The sequence below is a fragment of the Anopheles arabiensis genome, chromosome 3 (genome assembly GCF_016920715.1).
Source record: "Anopheles arabiensis isolate DONGOLA chromosome 3, AaraD3, whole genome shotgun sequence".
Taxonomy (NCBI): domain Eukaryota; kingdom Metazoa; phylum Arthropoda; class Insecta; order Diptera; family Culicidae; genus Anopheles; species Anopheles arabiensis.
In genome coordinates, this window is record NC_053518.1 from 40,884,089 (window position 1) to 40,907,674 (window position 23,586).

Consider the following 23,586-nt stretch of genomic DNA (forward strand, 5'->3'; position numbering starts at 1 on the left):
CGCTGTTTGGCTGGGCTGGAAATGCATCCGCGGGAAAACGGGATGCGCACATCTTCAGGTCAGTGATGCAATGTGAAGGCAAGATGTTGTGTAGTCGGTGGAAAGGGTAAGACAGCCGCGCACACACACGCACACACACGGTGTCACGGTGTATTGGTCACGCACTGGACACACACACGCGCGGTGGGAAGGGTTCGCGCTAATGACGCGCTCCAGCCGCGCTCAGACGACGCTCGACAGCGGCTCAATGCTGAACGCGTGTGGCCCCCGGTGCGTAGAGTGTGTGCCGTTCGGGTTTTATAAGTGTCACCAGCTGCTTGAGAAAGAGTGAAATATTTATCTAAAATACAAATTAGTTTTTACTTGTGCTGTTGTACTGTTGAATGATCATATCGTAGATCTGTTCGAGTTAGCACGCCGGAAGCCCAACGTTTAAAGATGTTAATTTCCCCATTCGCATGTGCACTGCCATTCAGCATAGTGTGAGCGAAAAGAACGCCCGGGGATTGTGTTTTCCATTCTAGCAATCCGAACACCGAAATCCGAACACCGAGCGCCCGTACACCGAAGGACCAAGGAGCACATCGGAAAGCTCGCGTGGTGCATATTGTGCGTTGTTGCTCTGGCCGCTGGTTTGGTTTTTTTTTCTGCATGTTTGCCTTTTGAGGTTTTGGCTTGCGCGTTTTCGGCCTGTTTCGGTTTCGGCCGCCCCGTGCGATTGTGCGTCGATTCAGTGTCGAAAACCGAACGCGAATGGGAAACCGAACCACCGGCAATCGAACGGCGAGCCGGCGCTAAAAGCCACCCGCTCTCCGTCTCGCTCGCGGCGCGGAACACGGTCGGGTTGGACACGGCGAGCGTTGGTGGAATCTCCGTGCACCCTGTGCATCGAAATGTGCGAAATGTGCTACAGTCGATCATCGAACGACGCCGACTAAGGAGGCAAAACGGATGCGTGAATTGTTTGTTGCGAAAGGCCGACGACGCCGTGAAAGAGTGCTTTTGAATCCTTTGCAACGCGTGATGTACTAAACCAATGTGTGTGCTGCGTAGTGTTTTTCATTTCCAGAAAAGTGACAGACTTAAAACAGTGCTGCCCGTTTTTATTCTACAATATTCGCCATTTAATATTCGAGTTTATCGCTTTTCGCTCGCTGCCATCATCGCCATCGACGACAGCATGGACGACCGACGACAGTGGCCCGCTGGAACCGAATCGAAACCGTTCGTACCCGCGTTGACAGTCGCTCGTTAGTCGGTGTTAGTGTGCGGTCCGGTGTGGATGATTTGGTTTCACCGTTCGCCGTGGTGACTTTGGAGCTCAGGTCGATCAAAAAGTCGCTCAAGAAGCAGGATTTTCGGCCAAACAATCGCACCATTGTGAACGTCCTCGATCGTGGTGAAAGGTGGTGATGGCTTTTATGGGCCGGTGTTTCGCTGCTGCTTATTGAGAGCTGCACGCACGAATTTTGTGATTTGTGGACTGTTTTTTTTAAATTGCGATTGTGGTGCTTAGAGCCCGATGGCCAGGAGCGAGACGGACTCGGTGGGTGGGCCCGTGTCACTAGGCAGCAACGGGAGGCTGTGCGGCGGTAATCGGGCCCGGTCCGATGGATGGTCCTTTCAGCAGCGGAACGTATTCGCGAGTTTGCTCATACTGTGTGCAGTTTGCTGCTTCATTGAGTGCAACGATGTCATCACGTCGAAAGGGTAAGTTGGAAATAAGATGTCTAGTTAGTCATTAGTTGAAAATAATCATTATAAAAATCAGAAAATTTTATTAACCAAAATCATAAGCATTTTTGATAAAAGACACACATTAGAGCGTATGATTACAACGGAATATTCAGACTGTTTCAATAACGACAGCTTTAATAATGATAAAAATCATAGAAACAACTTACATATTTTTTCTTGATAAATACATTTCAAGCTGAATTTTGGATGCAAACGGGTGGTGTCTTTCGCTAACAGATACAGCTTTTTGTGATTTTAAATATCAATTGTAAACAAAAATAAAGACAATTCTTTAAGTACAGCTTACAAAAATCGTTTTACAACGATATCGATTTGGACAGCAAAATAGCCTGGCCATTACTTAAAAAACAAAACAATAGTTTTTTTTTTACTGCACTAGTTTTATTGATTTATTTATTTATCGATAGATTGATTGATTTATTTATTTATTTTTATTTTATTTATTTATTTATTTATTTATTTATTTACATTATTATACACATTGAAAGATATCAATTTCCCAGAATGTGTTACACATTTTTGAATTCTTCTTACGATTAATTAAGAGTACCCGAGCCTATCATGAGTTGAAGCAATAAATAATTATATTAAAATATATGATCATATATATCATACAGATGTTAGATACATAAAAGAGGATAAAAGAATAGCCATTCCATTGGAACACAACTAAAATAGTCATTTATGTATTTAATTGAAGGGTTGTTATTAAAAAAAAAAACATACTACAGCATATACTACAGTCAATTAAAACAGATCTTTACAGACTTTACGAAAAGATGATATTTTGTCCTTAACCTTAGTGCTGTCTCAATAGCCGAGTTAAAGGTTAAAGGAACGCCTGTGGTGTAAGGATTTTTCATTAATTTTACAGCTAATTATATTGAATTTAATGTTAATTACTCTAATGATCGATTCTCATAAAGGTACGTCTATTCGCTGTTTCCCTGTAATAAACACATCCCATTCGGCTGATGCAAAACCAGCCCCTCATTTACATTCTCTGCTCAAACAATTATTCACCTGTTTGAGCAGTTTCGCTGGAAGTCAATAATCTTAACAACTGTATTTACGCGCTGACGCACCCGAAAAACGGCCCAGTTCCTGCCTACACGAGTCGGTCCATCTCGACAGGCTTGTCAAATATTTACTACTTAAGGCTTTTCTCCCACGATGTGCGGCGTGTACAATCCGTCCTCGGTACTCTCCTGCACCCACCTCCCCACACGACGACCGGATATCCGCGATCCTGCTAAATAAACTTCGGCACCACGCGCGCGCACCAGGATGAAGCAGAACGGTGCGAGGAACGTACGGGCAGAATTAATTTACATCGATATCGGTTTGCAAATTTTCCCTCACATCAATTATTATAATTGACCAACAGCAAACGATGATTTGCGTTGCCCATTGCGTTTCCACCCAGCCACTTGCGTGCCGCCCCGGCTCCTTCGTTTGCTTTGATTGAGCGGGCAGGCATGCGGCGGCTTACAGCGACCGGTTTGTGCGCGCTTCGGCAAGGGAAAACGAAACCGACTTTCAAAACATTTGGCTCCATTTACATTTGCAGCACTTCCTCCGGCCCCCCTTTGCCGTACCCACCCACAGCAGGTGGTGGTGGGTAGCATTCCAAAGATACTTAAATCTCGAAATGAGCGATAACGTGAAATCGAATTAAAATTTATAGACATTTCCATGCACATTCCCTTCCCACCCCCCGGGGTTGGGGTTTGGACAGTGGTTGACTTTCCACGCGCTGGGAGTACAGTTTTTCCTCGATGCAGTGTGTGTACAGCGTGCATCCTAACGGGAACATCAGCCAATCTGATCGGAATGCGCACTCATCGCACACACATACGTAGATCATCAAAAATTTATCTCAAACAACAATCAGCAGGGATGAAGGATACATGTACAACACATGCACACAAAAAGCTTTATATCGGTGATCGTTTTGTGGTTGCAATGGTGCTTGGTCCCCACCAACTATGTTGCAAGGAATGCAACAACTCTGTTTGTCTCATCGAGCACATTGGCGCGTTTGTGAGTGATTTGTGAATAATGGGTGTACACTCAATTCGATACAATCAGATTATTGATGTGATATTTTGTTTTTTATATTGATCAGGGAAACAGTGGCAAATAACATTGCACCGGGCATGGAGGGAGGGGACAGTTGGGACAAATTCCAAAACAAGCGGAAATGTACAGCGTACCTTTGGAACTATTTTTCGAACTGAATACCAGCCATTTGCTTGCCTCTCAGGTACACTCTCGTCGCGGGCCAAACTCTATTGCCAAATATTTTAATTGATTTATGCATATTTTATACAGTAATGTCAACGAAGCGATTGCATTCTGCGCAGAAATGGTTTACTCTTGCAATTGATGCATACTTTCGATGGCATACTGGAACGAAATAATTTTTCGGAAAATTCTAACCAGGAAATTCTCTTTATAAGCAAATCTATGTGAAATTGAATTTGTGAATAACGACTATGTAGTAGACCTTCCAAAATTGGAGCGATTGATTTTATCTTTTGACAATTCTTTTAACTGTTCGGACTATTCAACCATTGACGATGCCACAGAGGCTTTTTGTGAGTTCATGAGATCTGCTATATGTGAATGCACTCCTGTTAAAATTCCTCGTCGTGGACCACCATGGGCTGATCGCACACTAAATGCATTAAAAAAAGAAAAAAGAAAAAGCCTATTCTGATCAACGAGCAGAACGAAACAGCACGTTACGTCTTTATTACAACAGAGTTCATTCTCTCTATCGCCGATATAATAGATCCTGTCACCGAAGTTATTTGAAACAAACTGCACGTTCCCTATGCAAGTACCCTAGGTGCTTTTGGAGTTATATGGACAAAAACGAAAATCTGTTGGGCTACCAAGCATTATACGTTATGACGGTGACAGTGCCTGTTCCCTGCCAGAAATGTGTAAATTGTTTGCATTGCGCTTCAAGGCCAACTTTGCTTCTCAAACTACTGGTCCACAAGATGTGGCCGATGCTCTCTCTAACACACCTGTTGGTGCACTGCTCCCTATGCTACCAGTCATTACTGTCGATACGATCACCTCTGCCATCAAACGTGTCAAATCCTCATATACCCCTGGCCCAGATGGTATACCGGCCGTTATCCTAAAGTGGTGTGCTTCTGCGCTTGCTCCCTCGCTGATGAAGATTTTTAAGGAGTCCCTGAGGTGTGGAACCTTTCCTGCCACTTGAAAATCTTCCTGGAAGACACCCATCTACAAGAAGGGCTGTAAGAATAATGCTGTAAACTATCGTGGCATAACCTCACTCAGCGTGTGTGCAAAGGTGTTCGAAATGCTAATCTACGAGCCATTGTTGGCCTCGGCCAGCAACTATATTAGTGTGAATCAACATGGTTTTGTACCCAGGCGATCTACAACGACTAATCTACTAGAATTTGTTAGCAAATGCCATAAATCTATCGATAACGGTTTACAACTAGATGCTATTTATACGGATATCAAGGCAGCATTCGACAGTGTATCGCACTCCATCTTGCTAGCGAAACTCGACTTACTTAGTCTCCCAAACCCTATGATAATGTGGCTTAGATCGTACCTTACAGATCGTCAATATTCTGTGAAGTTAGGCCCGTACATGTCAAGTCCAGTGCATGCATCTTCTGGAGTCCCGCAGGGCAGGAACCTGGGTCCTTTGCTGTTCCTTCTTTTCATCAACGACGCGACATTGATCCTTCCGGCTGATAATCATCTACTGTACGCAGATGACGCGAAAAATTTTCGTGTTATTCGTGAACCAGAAGACCACGCCCGACTGCAAACTTCCCTGCATGAGTTCCAGTGTTGGTGCAACCGTAATGCTTTATCCCTATGCACACATAAATGTGAAGTCATCACTTTCAGTCGTTCTCGCTGCCCATCATTGTATGAATATGCGCTTGAGGGACAGTCCTTGGTGCGAAAACTATGTGTTAAGGATCTAGGTGTTTTGCTTGATACAAAACTATCATTTAAGGATCAGCTGGATCATGTAGTAGCCACCAGCAATAGAATGCTAGGACTAGTTATCAATATGACTCGCGAGCTTAATGATATACCTTGCACCAAGGCTCTCTATTGTTCACTTATCCGGTCGTTAATGGAATATGTAAATATCGTATGGTGGCCAACTGCAGCGCGTCCGTTAGCTCGATTGGAATCAATCCAGCGCAAAATTTCACGATTTGCACTACGCTCATGGAACCAAAGGCTCGATTACCGGACTAGGTGTTTACTACTCGGGCTACCCACCCTAAGTGAGCGTATACGAAAAGCCAGGTTGTCGTTCATCACGGGACTTCTCGACGGCCGTATTGACTCTCCGTCACTACTGGCTGCCATCAACCTGTACGTTCCGGCCAGGCCGCTCCGGACTCGGGCAATGTTGGCCCTCGACGACCGTAGAACGCAATTTGGCTCCTCTGACCCGTTCCTACTCATGTGCCGTGCTTTCAACGCAGTCAGCGACGCTTTTGAGCCGAGGATTTCGCCAACTGAGTTTAATGATCGTGTTTCTGTGTTAAACTTGGTTCCATAGTGCACATTTTTATGTTCTATGTTATTGTAATCCATTGTAAAGAACTCATTGTAAAACATTGCAAATGGTTCGAGAGGGCATTATTGTCCATCGATAGACAAATAAACATAAAAAAAATGGAATCTCTTTAATTAACATTAAACATTTGAATTTAAAAAAAAAATAACGAAATAGGACGTTTGAACATATTTAATAAACAAAATCTTCATTACCAATCGAAACCTATCCGCTTCCAGTATTCAAAATCAAATTTCGTGTTTATTTTTCCTCAACATTCCTTGCACCAAGTCACCGAAACAATGAAACATCTAAATTTGAATGCCCCACAAACCAACCGGCTCTTAAAGCGTACCCTTTAAACCGTACTTATCCCTTATAATTGCGTCTAGATGGCAAACATCAACGAATTTTCACTGCATCCTCCTGTACGCTGAAATCTACTTGTTTTTATGACTTCTGTCTGCGCTATACTAGGTGCCCCGACTCCGGCAGGAATGGTCCCTTCGCCATCCGGAAAAATAATCGTTGAATGGTGCGGAAAATATACTCAACAAGTGGCCCCATTCGCCGTGGACGCAGCACTCCATTTCATTGCTGCTGCTGCTGCTGCTCGGCAATGGTTAGGTTGGGGTTTAGAATTGTATATTTTAATAAGTACAGCTTCAGATTGCCTTCTATTCTCTCTGACATCTTCTTACAGCGAGACCCCACACCAGCTGCCTCCGCCCGATGGGTCCGCACAGACAAATCTAAATAAAAGTGGTTAAAAATACAAATCTCCCTTACGTTCAGCAAACTGTTACGAATCAGAACATACGCATACTCATGTGCGCTCATCCTCCATTCGCTTACGGGCGCTTTGTTACCTTTCGCAGATGGTGGTTTTTTGCGATATGAAAACATCTTTTCCCGCGACCCGGTTGCATTTGTCGCATAAAACGGCTGCGCGAATGAATGGCGAAACGAGGTGGCTTTGTTTTCTTATTTTCCGCGGTCTGGCTCATTTGGTTTCGCCTAAAGCTGGCCCCAAACGACAGTTGAAGTCAATTTCCTTATGAAAATATCTATTAAAACCGCCTGTAGATATTAAACCAAGCGCTTTCCCTACCCGTATGTGAGTTTTCATTAATTTTATGCTACTTCATTGCATCTTCGATGTGAACTGCGCCATCACTGGAGTGGGGTTGGTTTTTAGCGGAAAATGACACTCGGTAAACATTGGAGACCCACCCGGGTTCTTCAATCCCGTCCGTCGTGTATACTGCATGGATGAAGTTGCTTGCACACTTGCGCTTCTTGAGAAGTATCGGGTTTTATGTGGAGTGAATGAGGTGCAATGGGGTAAAGTTTCCCCTTGGTGGGATAATGTTCGCTAAATGGCTGCATTACCTGGCATGCACGTTTAACGGATTGTTGCTTTTGTGGAGGGCAATGGAATGGTTGCGACGTCCTTAGGATTGCCGGTAACCATCTGCAAACAAATATCTCGTTGTTTTGTTGGTTTTCTTTTCTGCAGGCAGTTATTTCAATAGAGAAGATCATAATAAGAGAATATATTGGTTTTCAGCATGCATTCGATTTCGGATGGGGCTCGAGTGCTTTGCTCAACCTACTCGGCTAATTAATTTGTTGATGTGACTAAATAATAAATAATGTGACGAATGACTTCATCGAATGATTGCGCTCCTTGGGCGCCTGTTAGACACTCAGCATATCTTTCAGATCGGTATTGATATCTATAACTGCTGCTAACTTATGACATAATGTTGCATTATTTGTACAACATAAACTTACTGAATTGAGCATAACTTGAGTGATAAGCATAAATAAACATTAAGCAAACTATTTTGACACTTGAGCAGCTAAATAGGATAATTATTATTTTTGAAATCAATATTATTGGATGGATAAGTCGATTCTTACAAGTTTGCACGAGTTAGATTTCCTCTTTATTCGGAAAAGTAAAAATAAAAGGAAGAAGAGGCACAACAAAAAGAAGAAGAAGCAAACGAAGAAGATTATTTAAAACAAGAGAAAAGAGAAGGACGGGAAAGAAAAAAAGAAATTAAGAAGAAATAATTATAATAATGGATTTGTTAGAATACTGTCCCCAGTTTGCATACCTTACGGCGTTTTTTATTGTGCTGCACATTGCATACCCTACAAAATAGCCTGTAAGGCATATTGCATACAGCACTCGGCGTTCTGAACCAAACGTCTTACGTGGTATGCAATTCGCATATCTTTCACGCCGCATTGTATGCAATACGCAATACACACCTAATTTGTGACGTTTCATTTGAACGAAGTCGAATTTGAAATTCGGTAATGAGTGTCGGTTCTCCTAAAAAAATATAAATAAATAAAAAAAGGATTGATTTTGATATGATAGCGCATAAGCAAACAATTAATTTTTATAATTTCTCTCTAACACTCCTTGTTTCGTATTCTCTACTTACAGAGAACTGCCAGCAGTATCATCGGTGAAAAATACGGTAATGGCCGTTTTCAGTCCAATGGTCAAAGCGCCCGGCCCGTGCAAGTTTTTGGCCGGTACACGTAAACAGAACCATCAGTGTCGGCGCGATATCGGGCTGCCAGAGGCCATTAAGGAAGCGCGTCGGTTGGCGGTCACCCACTGCCAGGAACAGTTCCGTTACGACCGGTGGAACTGTTCGATCGAAACCAGGGGCAAACGAAATATTTTCAAAAAGGTACTGTAAAACATACTTTCAAACACAGAACAGTTACAAAAAAAACCTTAAAAACACGCTTTTTGCCACAGGTTTACCGCGAAACAGCATTTGTGCACGCACTCACTGCTGCCGCCATTACGCACGCGGTCGCCCGTGCATGCGCGGAAGGCAAGATGACCAAGTGCCAGTGCGCATCGGAACGCAAACCGGAGGCGACCAGTCTTGCCTGGCGCTGGGGTGGATGCAGTGACAATCTCAAGCACGGCAAACGAGTCGCACGAAACTTTCTCGAGCTGCAGCCGAAAGCGGGTGATCCGGTCGCCGAAATGCTACGACATGATAGTGAGGTAAGGAAGTTAGATTAGCATAGGGAATGAGAGCAGCATGCATGATCTTCTGAATGTATGGTTTGGCAGGTTGGCATAAGTGCAATTACCAGTGCAATGACGGATCGCTGCAAATGCCACGGCGTTTCGGGCTCGTGCTCGATGAAAACGTGCTGGAGAAGGCTCGGTGACTTCAATACGACTGCAGCACTGCTGAGGACGAAATATCATCTTGCCATACGGAAGATTCCGATCAACAACAAAACAACGCGTCGATCGGCACCAGGGATCTTTCGTCCAAGGGTAAGCTTTGTAGGTTAAGTAGTCAAAGAAAATCAGAGACAGCAATACACAACGAATATTGCCATCACCAGGAAACGGTCTACGATCAGCTGTACTACTTCGAAACCTCGCCAACGTTCTGCTCGGTGACGCGTGGCCGACGCTGTCTGCATCCGGACAACTGTGCGACACTCTGTTGTGGACGCGGCTACACCACAAAGGTCATCAAGACGCTAGAAAAGTGTCGCTGCCGGTTCACCAACGGACGCTGCTGTCAGGTCGTGTGTGACTATTGCGAAAAGTACGAAGATCGATATTACTGTAAATAGTAGCTTCATGGTGCATACACTGGCACATTTATTTATTCCCATTCACAGTAGCTTGTAAGAGTAGAGCTGCATAAACATAAACCAATCTGTAACAAACAGGAAGAGTAGCTTCCTAACATGAATTTAAGTTCACACGAGACGTTCATGCTCTCCATAACATCCTAAACAAAACGATCAGAAACATTGTTTGAAGGAAACTGAGAAAGAAACAAAGAATAACAATGTCAGTCTGTTTCTTTGTGTACATTTTGATTGCAAACATTTACGGAAACAAAGCTACCCAGCACAGCACATTTTAGACTACACAATCTCTGGTGGCCATTCAGTATAAACTCTCTAGTTCGCATATCTTTAACGAATTTCAAAACAAACTACCCATTTAAGCATTCAATCGTAGTCAGTGTCAAGCGTGTCTGTAGTAGTTGTAGTTTTGTTTTCCCCGTGGTATATATGCTCTACTCACGTGCTTGAAAAATTGAATACAACAAAAGGAGGAAGAAAACGAATTGGAGTGACAGAGAGAGAGAGAGAGAGAGAGAGATAGAGAGAGAGCACGAAAGAGAGTAAGAGAGTATGAGTGACAAAAGAGAATAAAATAAAGTCCATCAAAGTAACAGCATCCAAACCCTAATATAGGCTAGTTTTACAAAACATTCTTTCCTAATCTACAGCAAAATAAACATAAATATAATGTACTAGTTGTAGAACATATCCGTGTATGTATTTTATAGACATAAAGTATGTTGATATTTATTCTTTTTTTTTTTTTGTATTACTTATTAATCTTGATCATCTAGCACGATAATTGACTTTATTTTAAAGTGTATTTCAGAATTGAAAATCAAATATGATTTTTACTGATACATTGCTCATAGCAGTGTGCAGCCATTTCAAGTTATATAAAACTATAACATTTCAACTTATTGTAAACAACGGGACCTTTATTATAATAGAACTTGGTCGTTAATTACTGAGTAATTCGTTCGAAGTTTCGAAAATTAACTTAAAATTATCATTACAACTATTCGTGCTCATTCAGAAAACGTTTCGAATTTTTGTGGCACTTAAAAAAAACAGGCACATATAATTTCATTTTTATTTATTCTTTTCTTTACAATGTTTTCAAAAACTAATACGTCTCATTTAAAAATATGTTGCAATTCCTAATTAATTTTATTGATTGATTTATTTATTTATTAGAATTTACATATTTGAACAAATGATTGCTCTATTTAATCTTTGAAAAAAAAACTCATTTTACATATTTATTTGGTTAACGTTCAAGTTCATTTTTCAATAGCAACAACCAAGCGTAACAGTATGGTACCCACTGTACCACTTCAATATTTTTACATTGTATCGCAAACCCTACTCGCGGCTGTTCTGCAATATCTTCCCCATTCAGCACAAAAGAAGAAGAGCCACAAGCATAGTGACAGTAATTAATGGCGATAGAAATCAGTACCAAAGTTCCACCAACACATGGCCAATTCTCGCTGGTCCGATTGTACCGTCAGTGCTTCTCCAAAAGCGCCAAACAATTCATGTTGCATGCTCACCATAGCATAGTCTCCCACCTGGAGATGCTTTACTATGCTATGCTCAGTTTTATGCTCGAGCAGAGAAGGGCATAGAATGGCGAGAGCGCATATTCAGAGCACCGTGCTCTCGATTCAGTATTCTCGCAGCATAAATACATCGTGCCTATCGTGCATCGTGATCTCCGGTTGAAAGCAATCGCTGTCGTCCCCAAACTACATCTCCCCCCAACGCAACGCTAAACAGTAGCACACAATCACAGCGCCAACAGTAGGCAGTGCGTGTAGCAAGGTGCACTCAGTAACTGGAAATCGTTAACACTAGGTAAAACGATAGAGATGACGATAGAGATTGAAGCACACGCGAATCAATAGCAAACAGAAGTTTACCATTGCCATTCACCACAACCTGTCAAAAGTAAATAGACAATTTGAGATGATGCTGTTTGACCATGCGAGATGGGCAGAATGTGATGGATGCCAGTTGCAGAGGGAAGAGGGGGTCTAAAAGTATAATCCACATACGAGTGAAAACCTTGGCCTCTCGTGCTGTTGGACCGCGTGATGATTGAAACGTCAACGACGCGATCGCGATCCATATAGGATTACGATCAGGGCCATGTCGACGGCGGTAAACATTGCCTCTGCCCTCCCGCACCCGTCCAGTTGATTATCAGCAGCACAAAAATCTAATGTCAGCTGCCCCACAATTCACAAACACCTGCAGCCCTTGGCGAGGAGCGTCCCTATCGGGTGCTAAAACATCACATGGGGCTGTTCCCAGGCACACGAGATTATGTTGATACAGCCACCGCTCGACTCAGCCCTAGACGACACAGTCGTTATGGGCTGTAGGACGTTTCGGACAACCGTTTTAGTAGCCATTGGTAATACAGTGGGTAACAAGCGACGGCGCGGCAGCCAAACAAACCTGTAGCGTAGAGTGAAGGTAACTCCCTCGAAACACGCGTACCGCTTCGCTAACATCGTAATCTCCGAAGAGAAACACACCGAAAGAGAGAGAGAGAGAGAGCGAGAGAAGTTTTCTTCTCTTCGGTGTCCGCTTTCCAGTAGTAAGGTTGAGGTTCTACGGTGCCGTTTTTCGCGAGGACTGATTATTGTGTTTTCGTTCGCTCGTTGGCATCGAACGCGTTCTTGCGCGATTTTTCCGTTCGCTCGCCGTGTTGCCCCAGGATTTAGAAATTGTGCTAGGTGTGGAATATGTGTGTGCGTGTGTGTCTTTTTGCCAGTGTTTATAAGTGAGATTTGCTTGCTGCTGTTATTGTTTTGTGTAGCATTGGGAATCCGTTCCACCCAGGTACGTTGTGCCATCAAGGGGAGTGGGTGGGAAAAAAACAGGAACGGCTCCTTGCAAAGTGGCACCAAGTTTCGATCGAGAATCTGCACCGAAACCTGCAGCAGTGTGCAATCATTGAAGAGCAAAGTGGTGTACTGCTAGCAAACCTTCAGCGAATTGATCAAAGGAAACAAGCATCGCAGCAACCAACGCTTCGCAAACTCAATTTGACATGGGAATGGCAATATAGAGGGCAAAAGATGTAACGTTAGTGGCACTTGCACATGTGGAAAGAAAGTGGAGAATCAGTGGATGCCTGTCGAAGCGATTTCTTTACCTTATGCTGGTTCTTTTTGAGTTTTTGCTGCCTTCTTCTCCAAAGGATTTAGTACTTGAGCGAACGAGCCTTCATGCGCACTAGTTCCAGTGAACTTGTTAGCAGCCACTCGGTTTTGCGCGCTGTGTCTCCGTATTGCTTTGTGCTTTTTCCCCCACTTGAACACTCGGTGCAACCTTATGCTCTAGGTACCCATAGATACAGTGGTTGTTTCTGCTTCAGAGCACAGCTTGCTTCCTTTTCCGTACTTGGTGTGAACGTGATTAATGATACAAATGTGTGACGAGCTTGAAACGTGTCAATGCTGATGGTGGGTGTATCTGCTCCAGTGCTTTAGTGTTCCCCTCCGCTGTAAGGCGAAGCGGTTTAGCGCATATCGACCAGTGGAGATATAGATACATATTTACTACCCGCAAAGGCTCCCGTGGTGGCTTAGCCGAGGTGGCTTTAATTAAATTAACGCAAAGCAAGTTGCCGTGTGCCGAAAAGTTGACAGCGAACCCAGCACCAAACCATCAAAGTGTGTGGCACGCCAAATTGACACCTGAAAGCGAGTAGGCGCCCCAGGCTTTACCGTTTTGGGTGGAAAATCTTTTCACCGAGCGAACGATATAACGCAGACAGGAAGGCGAGAAGTCCGTTGACCAACGGCCAAGGAAGAGGCTTCCTGGAATACATCCCGCCCGGCCGCTGCAGATCTACCATTTCCCGTTCGTGCAACGCTTCGCAGCCAGAGTGAAGGTAAATGTGGAGCAGGCGAAAAAGTTCGCTTTTCGATTTGTTGCTGCTTTTCTTTTTTGTCCCTTTTATTTAATGACCAAAAATAGCCACTCGGTTCTGAGTTTGGTTCGGTGGCCAAAGTGGGAAAAGGTCCATCGATAAAATATTTTGCTAATTCACAGTATCCGCTAAAAGGGATCGAAGCAGGAGGATTCGTTTTCCGTTATGACGCACTGCCAGGAAGGATGCTTTCAGCGCAACACACATAAAAAAAATCCAATACAATAAGTCACTCGATATTTAACCACTTGAAGCAATGTCCCTAAATAAAAAAGGAACAATGAAAAATGGAGGCAAAAATATTTGCCGTCCATCAACAGTGGAAATAGAAGCTTCCATTTTGCTATCACTGCGGGTATTTTCCGATGGAGCATTCACCAGTTTCTCTCCACCCCGATTCACTTCTCCACTGCTCAGCGTAGGTGGAGAGAGCTGGCTTCTGTCCCGGTTGATGACCGATGAGTGGTTTTAATACGAAGACCCACACCGAGTTTGCTGAGCCATGTAGCTCTTGTTGCTTGTTTTAATCCTTAACATCAACAGTAGTTGAAAACTCGCCCATGTTCTACTGTGTACTGTACCCAACTACGGGCTTCAATTTAAAGGGCGGTTTTTTCCCTGGCCCAAGCCATAGAAAAAAAATGGTTCTATTAAAGTGTTTGTAAAAGAATAAAATTAATTTACCGTGAGGCTTTCTCCGTTGTTTACACTGGTCAACGTGTGCACGCTGTGCTTTATATTGTACAAACTACAACAGCAAACCCTCTTCTTGTCGCTGAAGGGCACACGAAGGCAGCAGGTACGATGATGTGCAAACAATTGCACCACCCGGACAGCTTACGCTCGCGGTTAGACCCACTCCCTCACGCAGTGGTACCGCGGCATCATTTGCATGGGCATAAAACCGGAATTTAGACCCCCCGCAGGTACGGGTGTAATAATGCAAGGTGCATGTGCAGGTTCACGAGTTTGCTGCACCACTAACCCGATGTAATGAATGGCTTAATAACTCCGTTCCGTGAATAGGTGGTTGTGTGGTTGGATTGAATTGTTGTGGCGCGTGTAAAGTGGAGCAGAATCCATCCCGGACTGGAATGCACCCGTATGTTTAGAACGTTCCCACGTGATTTGATTTGCGCGTGTATTTTTTTATGCATACCCTTTTTATGCATGTCACTGTTTCTAAAGCTCTCCGAAGGTAGCTTTTAGCTAGTGAATGTGTGTCTATTTACTATTTTCAATCTGTCGTAAGTTATTGTTTGCCCTCTCTCGGCCACAGACATAAACAACAACGCCATTTCAAAAATAACGCATTACGAAAAGTGTCACACTACGACCATCGAACCGCAGTCACTATTGGAGCGACAGCTCAAATATGGACAGTAATAGGGTGCCCGCTTAATCTGGCAAATGTCATACCGAGTGGAGTGAAAGAAGAGGGGACCTTCAAACCCGACGTCAACTAACGTCACGCAACGTACCGCCGATGATTATACAGCGATTGAAGAAGGTAGAGGAAGTTTGGATTGATTCGGTATGATGATGCCTCAAATCTGTGCCAACGGCGGATACAACTTTGGTGATTGATGTTGAGATTTTATCTGCTTATGATTGAAACTGTGGTGGCCCGATCACATTGCTTCTACTGATTGATTCTAAAGCGAACGGCACACAGCGGATGAAGGTCGGTGCAGCTTCCTCTACCGAGAACATCTCGTCTCATAACGTAAATGTCTCGCCATACATTTAGCAGCACGTCGTGTGCTGATAAGGGCTTAGGGTAATGAGAGAAGTTGGACAGAGAGTGGGAACCATTCCACGCTTGCCGTGAGCGTACCTTCTCGGGTTATGCTAATCGATGGCACCATAAAATGTATCAACTATTCCAAAGCACCAAAGTTCTCCTATAGCAGCCTGAAGTGCGTGCAACCGAGCACAACATCAAGCATCTTGTTAGATTGAAGTATTGCCAGCTATGCAGAAGTTGAAGCATTTACTAATAGTTGATGTTGTGCGACAGTCAACAAAAAGTCGGACATGGAAATGATGGCAATCAGCTGCTGGAAGTACTGCTTTGCAAGGCAGATGAAAATGTATTACAATGCGCCTCCATTGTCCGATGTAAATTGTCTGTGTCTAACTCGCTTTTTCTTCCATTTAACAGGCTTCAATCCATGATAATCGCGAAAGACAATAGGACGGATATTTTTAGTTAAGAATATCTTCCTGTCCTACCATTTCCAGTTTAACATTTTTTATTTATTCTAATAGCTTTCGGATTTGGAGATTATTCAGGTTATTTACAGAACAACAAAACTTACTGCGCTTTTGAAAGGAAGAAAACGCTGACTATTAACCAGTGTTTGCACACATCCTTGAGATTATTATCGATTTGGGCTTCATTTGTACAGACATCATTCGTTGCGAATTGTTTTTAGACGGTAAATTACCTCTGCTATCTTGGAGAAGGATGTTACAGTCAGATATCAGTGTGATGGCTTGTCGAACAAATCACTTTTCTGGATATCTCATAAACGCAGGAATCACAATCCACGTGTTGTATATCTTGTGTCAATCCATAAAACATAAAAGACCTAACCATGTCGGGCATTGTAATAAAATCGCTGCAAAAGTAATATTGCGTCTGAATCGACTGGAACAAATCCCAATGTCATATTCCCGATTTACTAGCTTTAATATTGATTGAGCTTTAATATCCTCCAATGATACTGTCATTCATACCGAGAAATCTCAGTGCAAAGCCACAGCAAAGCAGAGCGTGAATAGGACACAAAGAAAAAGATCTCACCCCGTACAACCGATAGCTACTTCTGCACCTTTTCGCTGCGATGCACTCGTCCTTCTTAGAGATATCGTCCGTCACTCACCGTCCCATCTTGACAACAGCGCCTGGAGTGTCTTAACGAGCTAATATTTGCACACAGAAACAGCACAACACAAAGAGAAGCAAGATGCTGCACACAGCCGCACCGCACCCGAAAGATGAAAGATGCTCCCCGGTTCTCGACCCCAGTCCACAACAGATTCCAACCACTCGACGACAGCGGGAGGTCAAGCAAATCTATTTTCGGTTTTGCTTTCCCTTTGCCTAACCTTTCCGTCACCGGCGGACCTATAGCAGCTCCGGCGTATAGTATAATATAGTTCTCTTCATCAGCATCAACATCATCAACTTCCCACTTTCGCAGCTCCGCACTGTTTGACTAACCGTTTGACCATCTTCCGTCCATAGACACACACCGACGAACAGCGAAGACGACGTCCTTCGTGCGACAAACAATCGGCACACGACCCCAACGCGCTGCGGAGTTATGCTGGAACCCGAACGCATAACTCTAGCCCGGTCCCCGTGGCCCATGTCTATGTTATTCTTTTGCTCATACTCTAGCACAAACATACGTCTTGTATCTCCTTCCGCACACCACGCATCTCTCACCCAGCGGTACAGCTGCCTTTCGAGAGAAATCTTTAATACGATTTTTCATTCCATTTCCTCGAGCTATCGTCCAAACTATTGCTTTTTCTTCGTTCTTTTTCCAACCATTGGATGTTTGGTGAAGCATCATGATGGTTATTCATTCGGGCCCATGGTGTCGGCATAGGAAAGGTGCTGTATGTGTGATTGCGTGACCATCGTTGTGACCTTCCTGTCACATGAGGACCGGAGAGTTTCTGTTGGTTCACGACACTGGTTGACAGATAAGGCACCCGTGGTATCATAAATAAATTCATGCTCTTGGTTAACATTAATCGGATTGCATTGGGTCCGCAAACACTTGGTCACTTGATGTTGGGTGCAATGCTGGCTCGAGGTTCAACAGTTGATTAAGTTGTATTTGCTTTGCGCATTTGCTCATGATAACAAACGATGCAGCAATATGCACGACCACATATTGTCTCATCAAACTGAACTAGATTACACGATACGATGACCTTAAATCAGGCTGTGCTAAGCTGTACGTGCACCATCAAGTGTACAATTTGTGTGTGTGTCGTCCCTCCATTATAAACCTTTCAATATCGGCTGCATTATGAGACACACTTAACACTCAGCAATGTTGATGGGGTGGAAATGGTGTCACTGATTACTTATTTTTTATGGTACTTCGCGTATTTTTCATCTCGCTATACACCTTTCGCTTTAGCAACGGGTCACTGCATGCTACGCAGGATTGCGTTTAATTGAAGGGTTATTAAAAAATAACTCTCCCACCATGGCTTTAACCACAGCGTGTGTAATCCACCATCAAGCAAAGGCAACAACAACACCGTAGCATAAGCTTCAGTATGATTTAAAACGATAGCTGAGCGGTGTGACACGTTCCTTTGCCTTACCTTGATGGCTTTGCGGGCAGATTTCACGTGACCGACTGGTGGGAAAAAATGGTAGCCGAACGGAACGGTAACGCTGTGCTGATAAAACATTCAGCAGATCGATCGAGTGGTCAATTTAGCTGTCCGATTGGCTATTTTAAGCATGCTTTATGCTCACTGCTGTGAGCCATAAGTCAGTACAGCTCAACACGTTCAATTTGACATAGATAGTGATTGGACTAGTAGGATATCTATCTTTGCTTATCTGTTACAATCAATTAAATTAGTCTTTTTATCAAGTTTACTCAATTAACTACCAGCGACATTGTTTCTCCAAAGCATTGTAAAGTTGGGAAGGCCACGATTTGATATTCACAACCAGATAACGTGATAAAGTGACGGCCCAGCCGTACAGAGCGAAATTCTATTGAAAAATAGCTCCAATTATAGCACACGCCTCGAGCCATTAAAGTGTCTAGCGGCACAGATCGTTTCCAGTTCGTCTAATCATATCTTGCCCGTAAGGTTTGCATTAAAATGAACTCCAATTAGATCACACCTCCAGACGCGCTCACGGAGCGGTCACCTTCACCAGCGGCGAAGTTTTGCCTAACCTCGCGGCATACAGAATCTATGCGCGGCCGGCGAATGTCTACCTACGCCCGCAAGATTTGCCCTTTCGCATATATTTGGTGACCCACGCACAACGGTACACATACTCGCGCACTCGCGAATACAGGCTCGTGGGGCCAATTTTGCTGAATGAAAGTTTAATTAACTCGGCCCGTCTATGAGAAGCTGCTGGAGTGAACGGAAAGATTGCCCTAGATTAGAGCACAACCCGAGACGTGTTGATCCGTCTGGTACCGAGGAGGATACGCAAGATTTGCCTACGTTGGGCTATGCAAATTGCGGTGACTCTATCATATGTGACCAGCGGGACACATGCACACACTCCGCTTACCGTACTAGAAATAGAACTGTGGATTTGAATATGAAGAGCAATCGTGTGTGCCTTCTTGAATGGGCGCGTTTGGTTCGTCTTGAGCGGTACATCGGTTCATCTCACTGTATGCACGGTTTGGCACCCGTAAGTCCCCCGTTAAGCCCGTAGTACTTCAGAACGATATCTTTTGTTCAAAGAGTTACATCTTACTCCGTATAGTCACGGCCACGGTAAGCTTCTTTTCCGTGATGACACTGCAACGAAACAGGGACACGCCTCACGGTACCGTGGTACGATTGAGCGTGATGCACCTAACCGTACATGGCGCAATACAGTCCTTGAAGCGATTGAATAGATGCGCTTTTCAAGGATAAAGGCCACAAGTCATTCGTGTTCAAGAGGGATAAGGGTAAACCAGCTCGGTGCATCGCTTGTCACTTGTGCCATAAAGCTTCTTTTTTTGTTAGTGTATGCTGAAATGAACAAAGTGGTCGTATTATTGGGATTATGAGCGATATAACTCTTCGTGCATACATCATGTAATAAATATTCACATTTATTTGATTCTAGTCATAGTTAAAGCAATAATAATTCAAGTGATACCTATCTTCACTGTGCTTTTTCTACACTTAACACTTAATCTGTGACAATTTTATATTTTAGATCCTTTATGACACGACGCTCAATGTTAGTAACTCATATTTTAATGTCATAACTGAGGTACACTTTTCTTAAAACAATTACATTACATACTCGAGAAAGTTTGCCGATATTTTACAATTGAACCACGACCAATCGTTAAATTATGTTACAGAGAATCGTGAATCGAGTGTGGAAACTGTTGAAGCTAAAGTGACGAAATCATCAATTGAAAAGGAAAAGGAAAAAATGACATGGAGGTTTTAGAGATTCCTGTTAATCTTTGCACCTATAAAAAAACAATGAAGTATTCACTCGAAAAAGTTCACTTTTCGTAATCTTTACTGCTTTCTTTACTAAAGTACAAGTAAAAGGTTAAAAATTATGTTATCTTACAATTCTCAATTCTCTTGGATCCTTCAGTTCTCTTTCCCGTAACTTTATACAACCATCTCCCATATCCTTAGCACATGGCACAGCTAATTTGCGTAAACGATTTAGTTAAGTTAGGACTAAAAGTATTGTTTAACCTTAAGACAGAAAATATATTTTAAATGAAGTGAGATCATCGAGATTAAATCAACGAGACTTAAACGAAATGAGACCGACGATGAGATTAAATCAAATGAGAAAAAAACGAACCCAATAACTGTGCCTCCTTTTCTTGTATTAAAGTCCTTAAAAAATAACAATTTTTCATGCTAAATCGCATCGTGCAAAGGGAACATAAGAACAACAACTACGTGTACTTGGCAGGTGCAGGTTTTATAAGTGATATTATGCTGTGGCAACAATAATTATGTTTTTGTTCCATGTTAGCAATATAAAAAGAAAATGCCGTCTACTGTGTGTAATCTTGGTATGTAGAAATTGTTAGCAAAATGTAGCAAATAACATTTATTTATCTGTAACAATGTTACATCGTTTCATTGCATACATTATTCATTGTTTTGCATTTATGATTTGCAATTGATTTGCGAAGAATGTTTTATATCATTGCTTTTCACACACAGTACAGATGATGAATTGCACGAATAGTCGCGCATTCGCTACGTATTAGCTAACCAGTGGCTGCATATGATGGGCAGGTTTATTGATTTTATTTGCATTTGCCAGGTTTCATACTGCCATACACTTCAGTGCGCTCATTAGATCGATTGCTTCTGACGTTTTGCTCTACACACACAGTGGCTCTCTTTTCATGTGACAACTAACAAGTAATAACCGATTACCATGAATAAAAAACCTCCATCCCAATAAGATGGAATTTTGATAAGAATTATATTTATAGCATTCTCCCAAATAATGCGGTACGTCACCCGCTGCTTTATTTACACAAAAATCTTCTATTTTTTGCCGCCAAAGAATACTGTTTACCGATTGAAATCGCTCATCAACTCCAAATGAGTATGTGTGTATGGTTTTTTTTCGTTAATCTTTCTCAAAATGTGATGATACTGATGACGATGATGGTAGTGGTAAAGTATACACCAAACCACCCACACCAATATTTCCTTTGATGAGTGTTATTTGCTTTGTTTATAATAAACTTCCCTCTAACTGTTTCATTCCCATCTCGCTCATCGGGTAAGTAATGGGAAAAAAGGGGAAATTTTTTAAAGAACATCCACCCTCCCGCGTGCCTCCTTGCAGGCAGCTGAAATTAATTACACCAAACACAACGAGGTTCGATACCAGCGTCAGTCACATTATATCAATTTTCCGTAGTAAAGCTCTACTGTGTTATGCCTTCATATTCAGCTCACGTGGAAAAGCCCGCTAGAGCCGAGGTGAACACTTGTTCCCAACAGCACAATCTGAAGGTGTATGATTTGCTTATTAGCTCTGGCGCTTACGGGCACGAGTTTAACGGAGGAAGAGGATGTTTAATTATTCGATTAAACCCTAAGCGTGAAATAAGTAAAGCCTCCCGGGGAACCCGTAATAATGTCATTGTTGTTTGGCATCACAATGCAAGGTAAAAGGGCGCTACATAGAGGCACATTTTCCAGCGTGGGATAATGCGGATTCCATGCGAAGCTTCTGCTTCTATCGCGTTAAACACTTTGATAAGGCTTCTCAAAGTTGGTTATGGTATAATTTAGTGAATAACTTTTTTTACATTACCTAACTTCAACCATTGAGTAAATTTTTTCACTGGCACAGCGCTTTTAGGTGATTGAAAAGGGATCGATAATTGTATCCATTCTTTTCATCCGGCTGTTAATTATGGTAGTGTCGGCAACCATGAATAATAGATCTGATAGACATTTTAATTGCCTCCTGCTTTCAGTAAAACACGTGTACCGTTTCCAAGTGCCTTCCCCACTACTAGGATGCCACTTTTTTATTGATTTTACCAAACCTCGTCGACATTATCCTAAATGGGCAACAATTTCCGTGTTGTTTGGTTTTCCGCAGTAAGCAGTCTGAGCGAGCGATGCGGCATAGCGATGGGAAGTCTAAAAGATGAAAAACTATTTCCACTCTTTTTCGTATACACACACCATAGTCGTAGCATTTTTTGTTGTTAACCAGCCAACGTTGCTATCCGTGTCACCCTGTACTTTCTTCGGCTTCGGCCATATGATTCGTTGCGCGGTAACACTCACACAGCTATACACACCACTATCTATCGCACCCACAATCGCTACGGAACAGTGGAAGGGTGCGTATGTAGAGCTCTAGGTAGGTGGTGTTAGTAGCTTCACCCCCTTTTTCCACACTCGCTGTAGGGGCGCTCTCAATACTGCTGATGGAATGAAAATTGTAGCATAAATGCTGCGATGCTAAGGATTGGGCACGTAGCAACAGTGAGTGATGAATTTAGCTTTCATTGCGCAACAATTTTTGTTTGATGTTTAAAACATTTTTGGCAAAAATATATTTTAGCTTAAAAGCTCTCAGCTGATAATTTAGATAACTATCATCTAAATCATCGCCCATCGCTATACTTTTATGGATGCTACATTGTCCACCATAATTATATAAATAGTCACGTTTTTGCCAATATAGTTGGATAAATCAAATTACGATGTTTGAAGTAAACAACGTGAATGACGTTTGTTACGGATTGAAAAAATACTAGATAAATTTACTGAAACAGTCTAAAACGTTTAGGTTAACCCTATATATATATCGTTAATCTGTGGTTGAGATTTTGATCTTGATTTATTAGCTTTTTCTGTATTTTTGCTGTTTGCAAAGTATATTATGCGTTTCTCGTCGTGTTTGCTCCTATAAGCCATCGTTATATATTGTATTTCTGGTTTCATGAATCGTTGGTATTATATGAAATTATGTTTTAACTATTTGTGTAAACAACATCCAAACTTATTCTTATATATGTATTGTATGTATAATTCTCTTCGTAAGTGAATATAAAAATTAACTTCAAAATATTGTTTGATCGTAATTTTAGGTTTTTTTCATGGCAATCATCATCGGTATTAGATTTCTTAATGGCAAATTTATAAAATCTTATCACAAAGTATTATGATAAATCTTTTAAATATTAGATATTGCTGACTACCATTGAGAGACTACCACAAAATTCCAGTCTACTCCAAACCTAGTCAAAGCATTTCTTTATTTTAATAACTTAATGCATTTCTTAGGCCTAAAATGTAGCTATAATTAGTTTGTTGTAATTAACATGATAAACAAAACTTTTTATAATACAACATATTATCAAGCAAAATAAACACAATAACTATTTTATGAATAAAAAAGAGCATA

General features: G+C 42.4%; 2 protein-coding genes across 2 annotated transcripts in view; both read left to right on the forward strand.

Annotated features, from left to right (window-relative positions):
- The first annotated feature begins 240 nt into the window (after positions 1–240).
- On the forward strand, positions 241–10,680 carry LOC120903880 (protein Wnt-4). Its single transcript, XM_040313541.1, has 5 exons — positions 241–1,710; positions 8,805–9,057; positions 9,129–9,386; positions 9,456–9,668; positions 9,740–10,680. The coding sequence occupies exons 1-5, from the start codon at positions 1,523–1,525 to the stop codon at positions 9,974–9,976; spliced, it is 1,149 nt and encodes a 382-aa protein (XP_040169475.1). The 5' UTR covers positions 241–1,522; the 3' UTR covers positions 9,977–10,680.
- A 1,734-nt stretch (positions 10,681–12,414) lies between these two features.
- LOC120903312 (sodium bicarbonate cotransporter 3) overlaps positions 12,415–23,586 on the forward strand; it is a 36,566-nt gene continuing 25,394 nt past the window's right edge. Inside the window, exon 1 of the mRNA XM_040312660.1 lies at positions 12,415–13,889. The gene's annotated coding sequence lies outside the window, so the exon portion shown is untranslated. The remainder of the gene's footprint in view (positions 13,890–23,586) is intronic.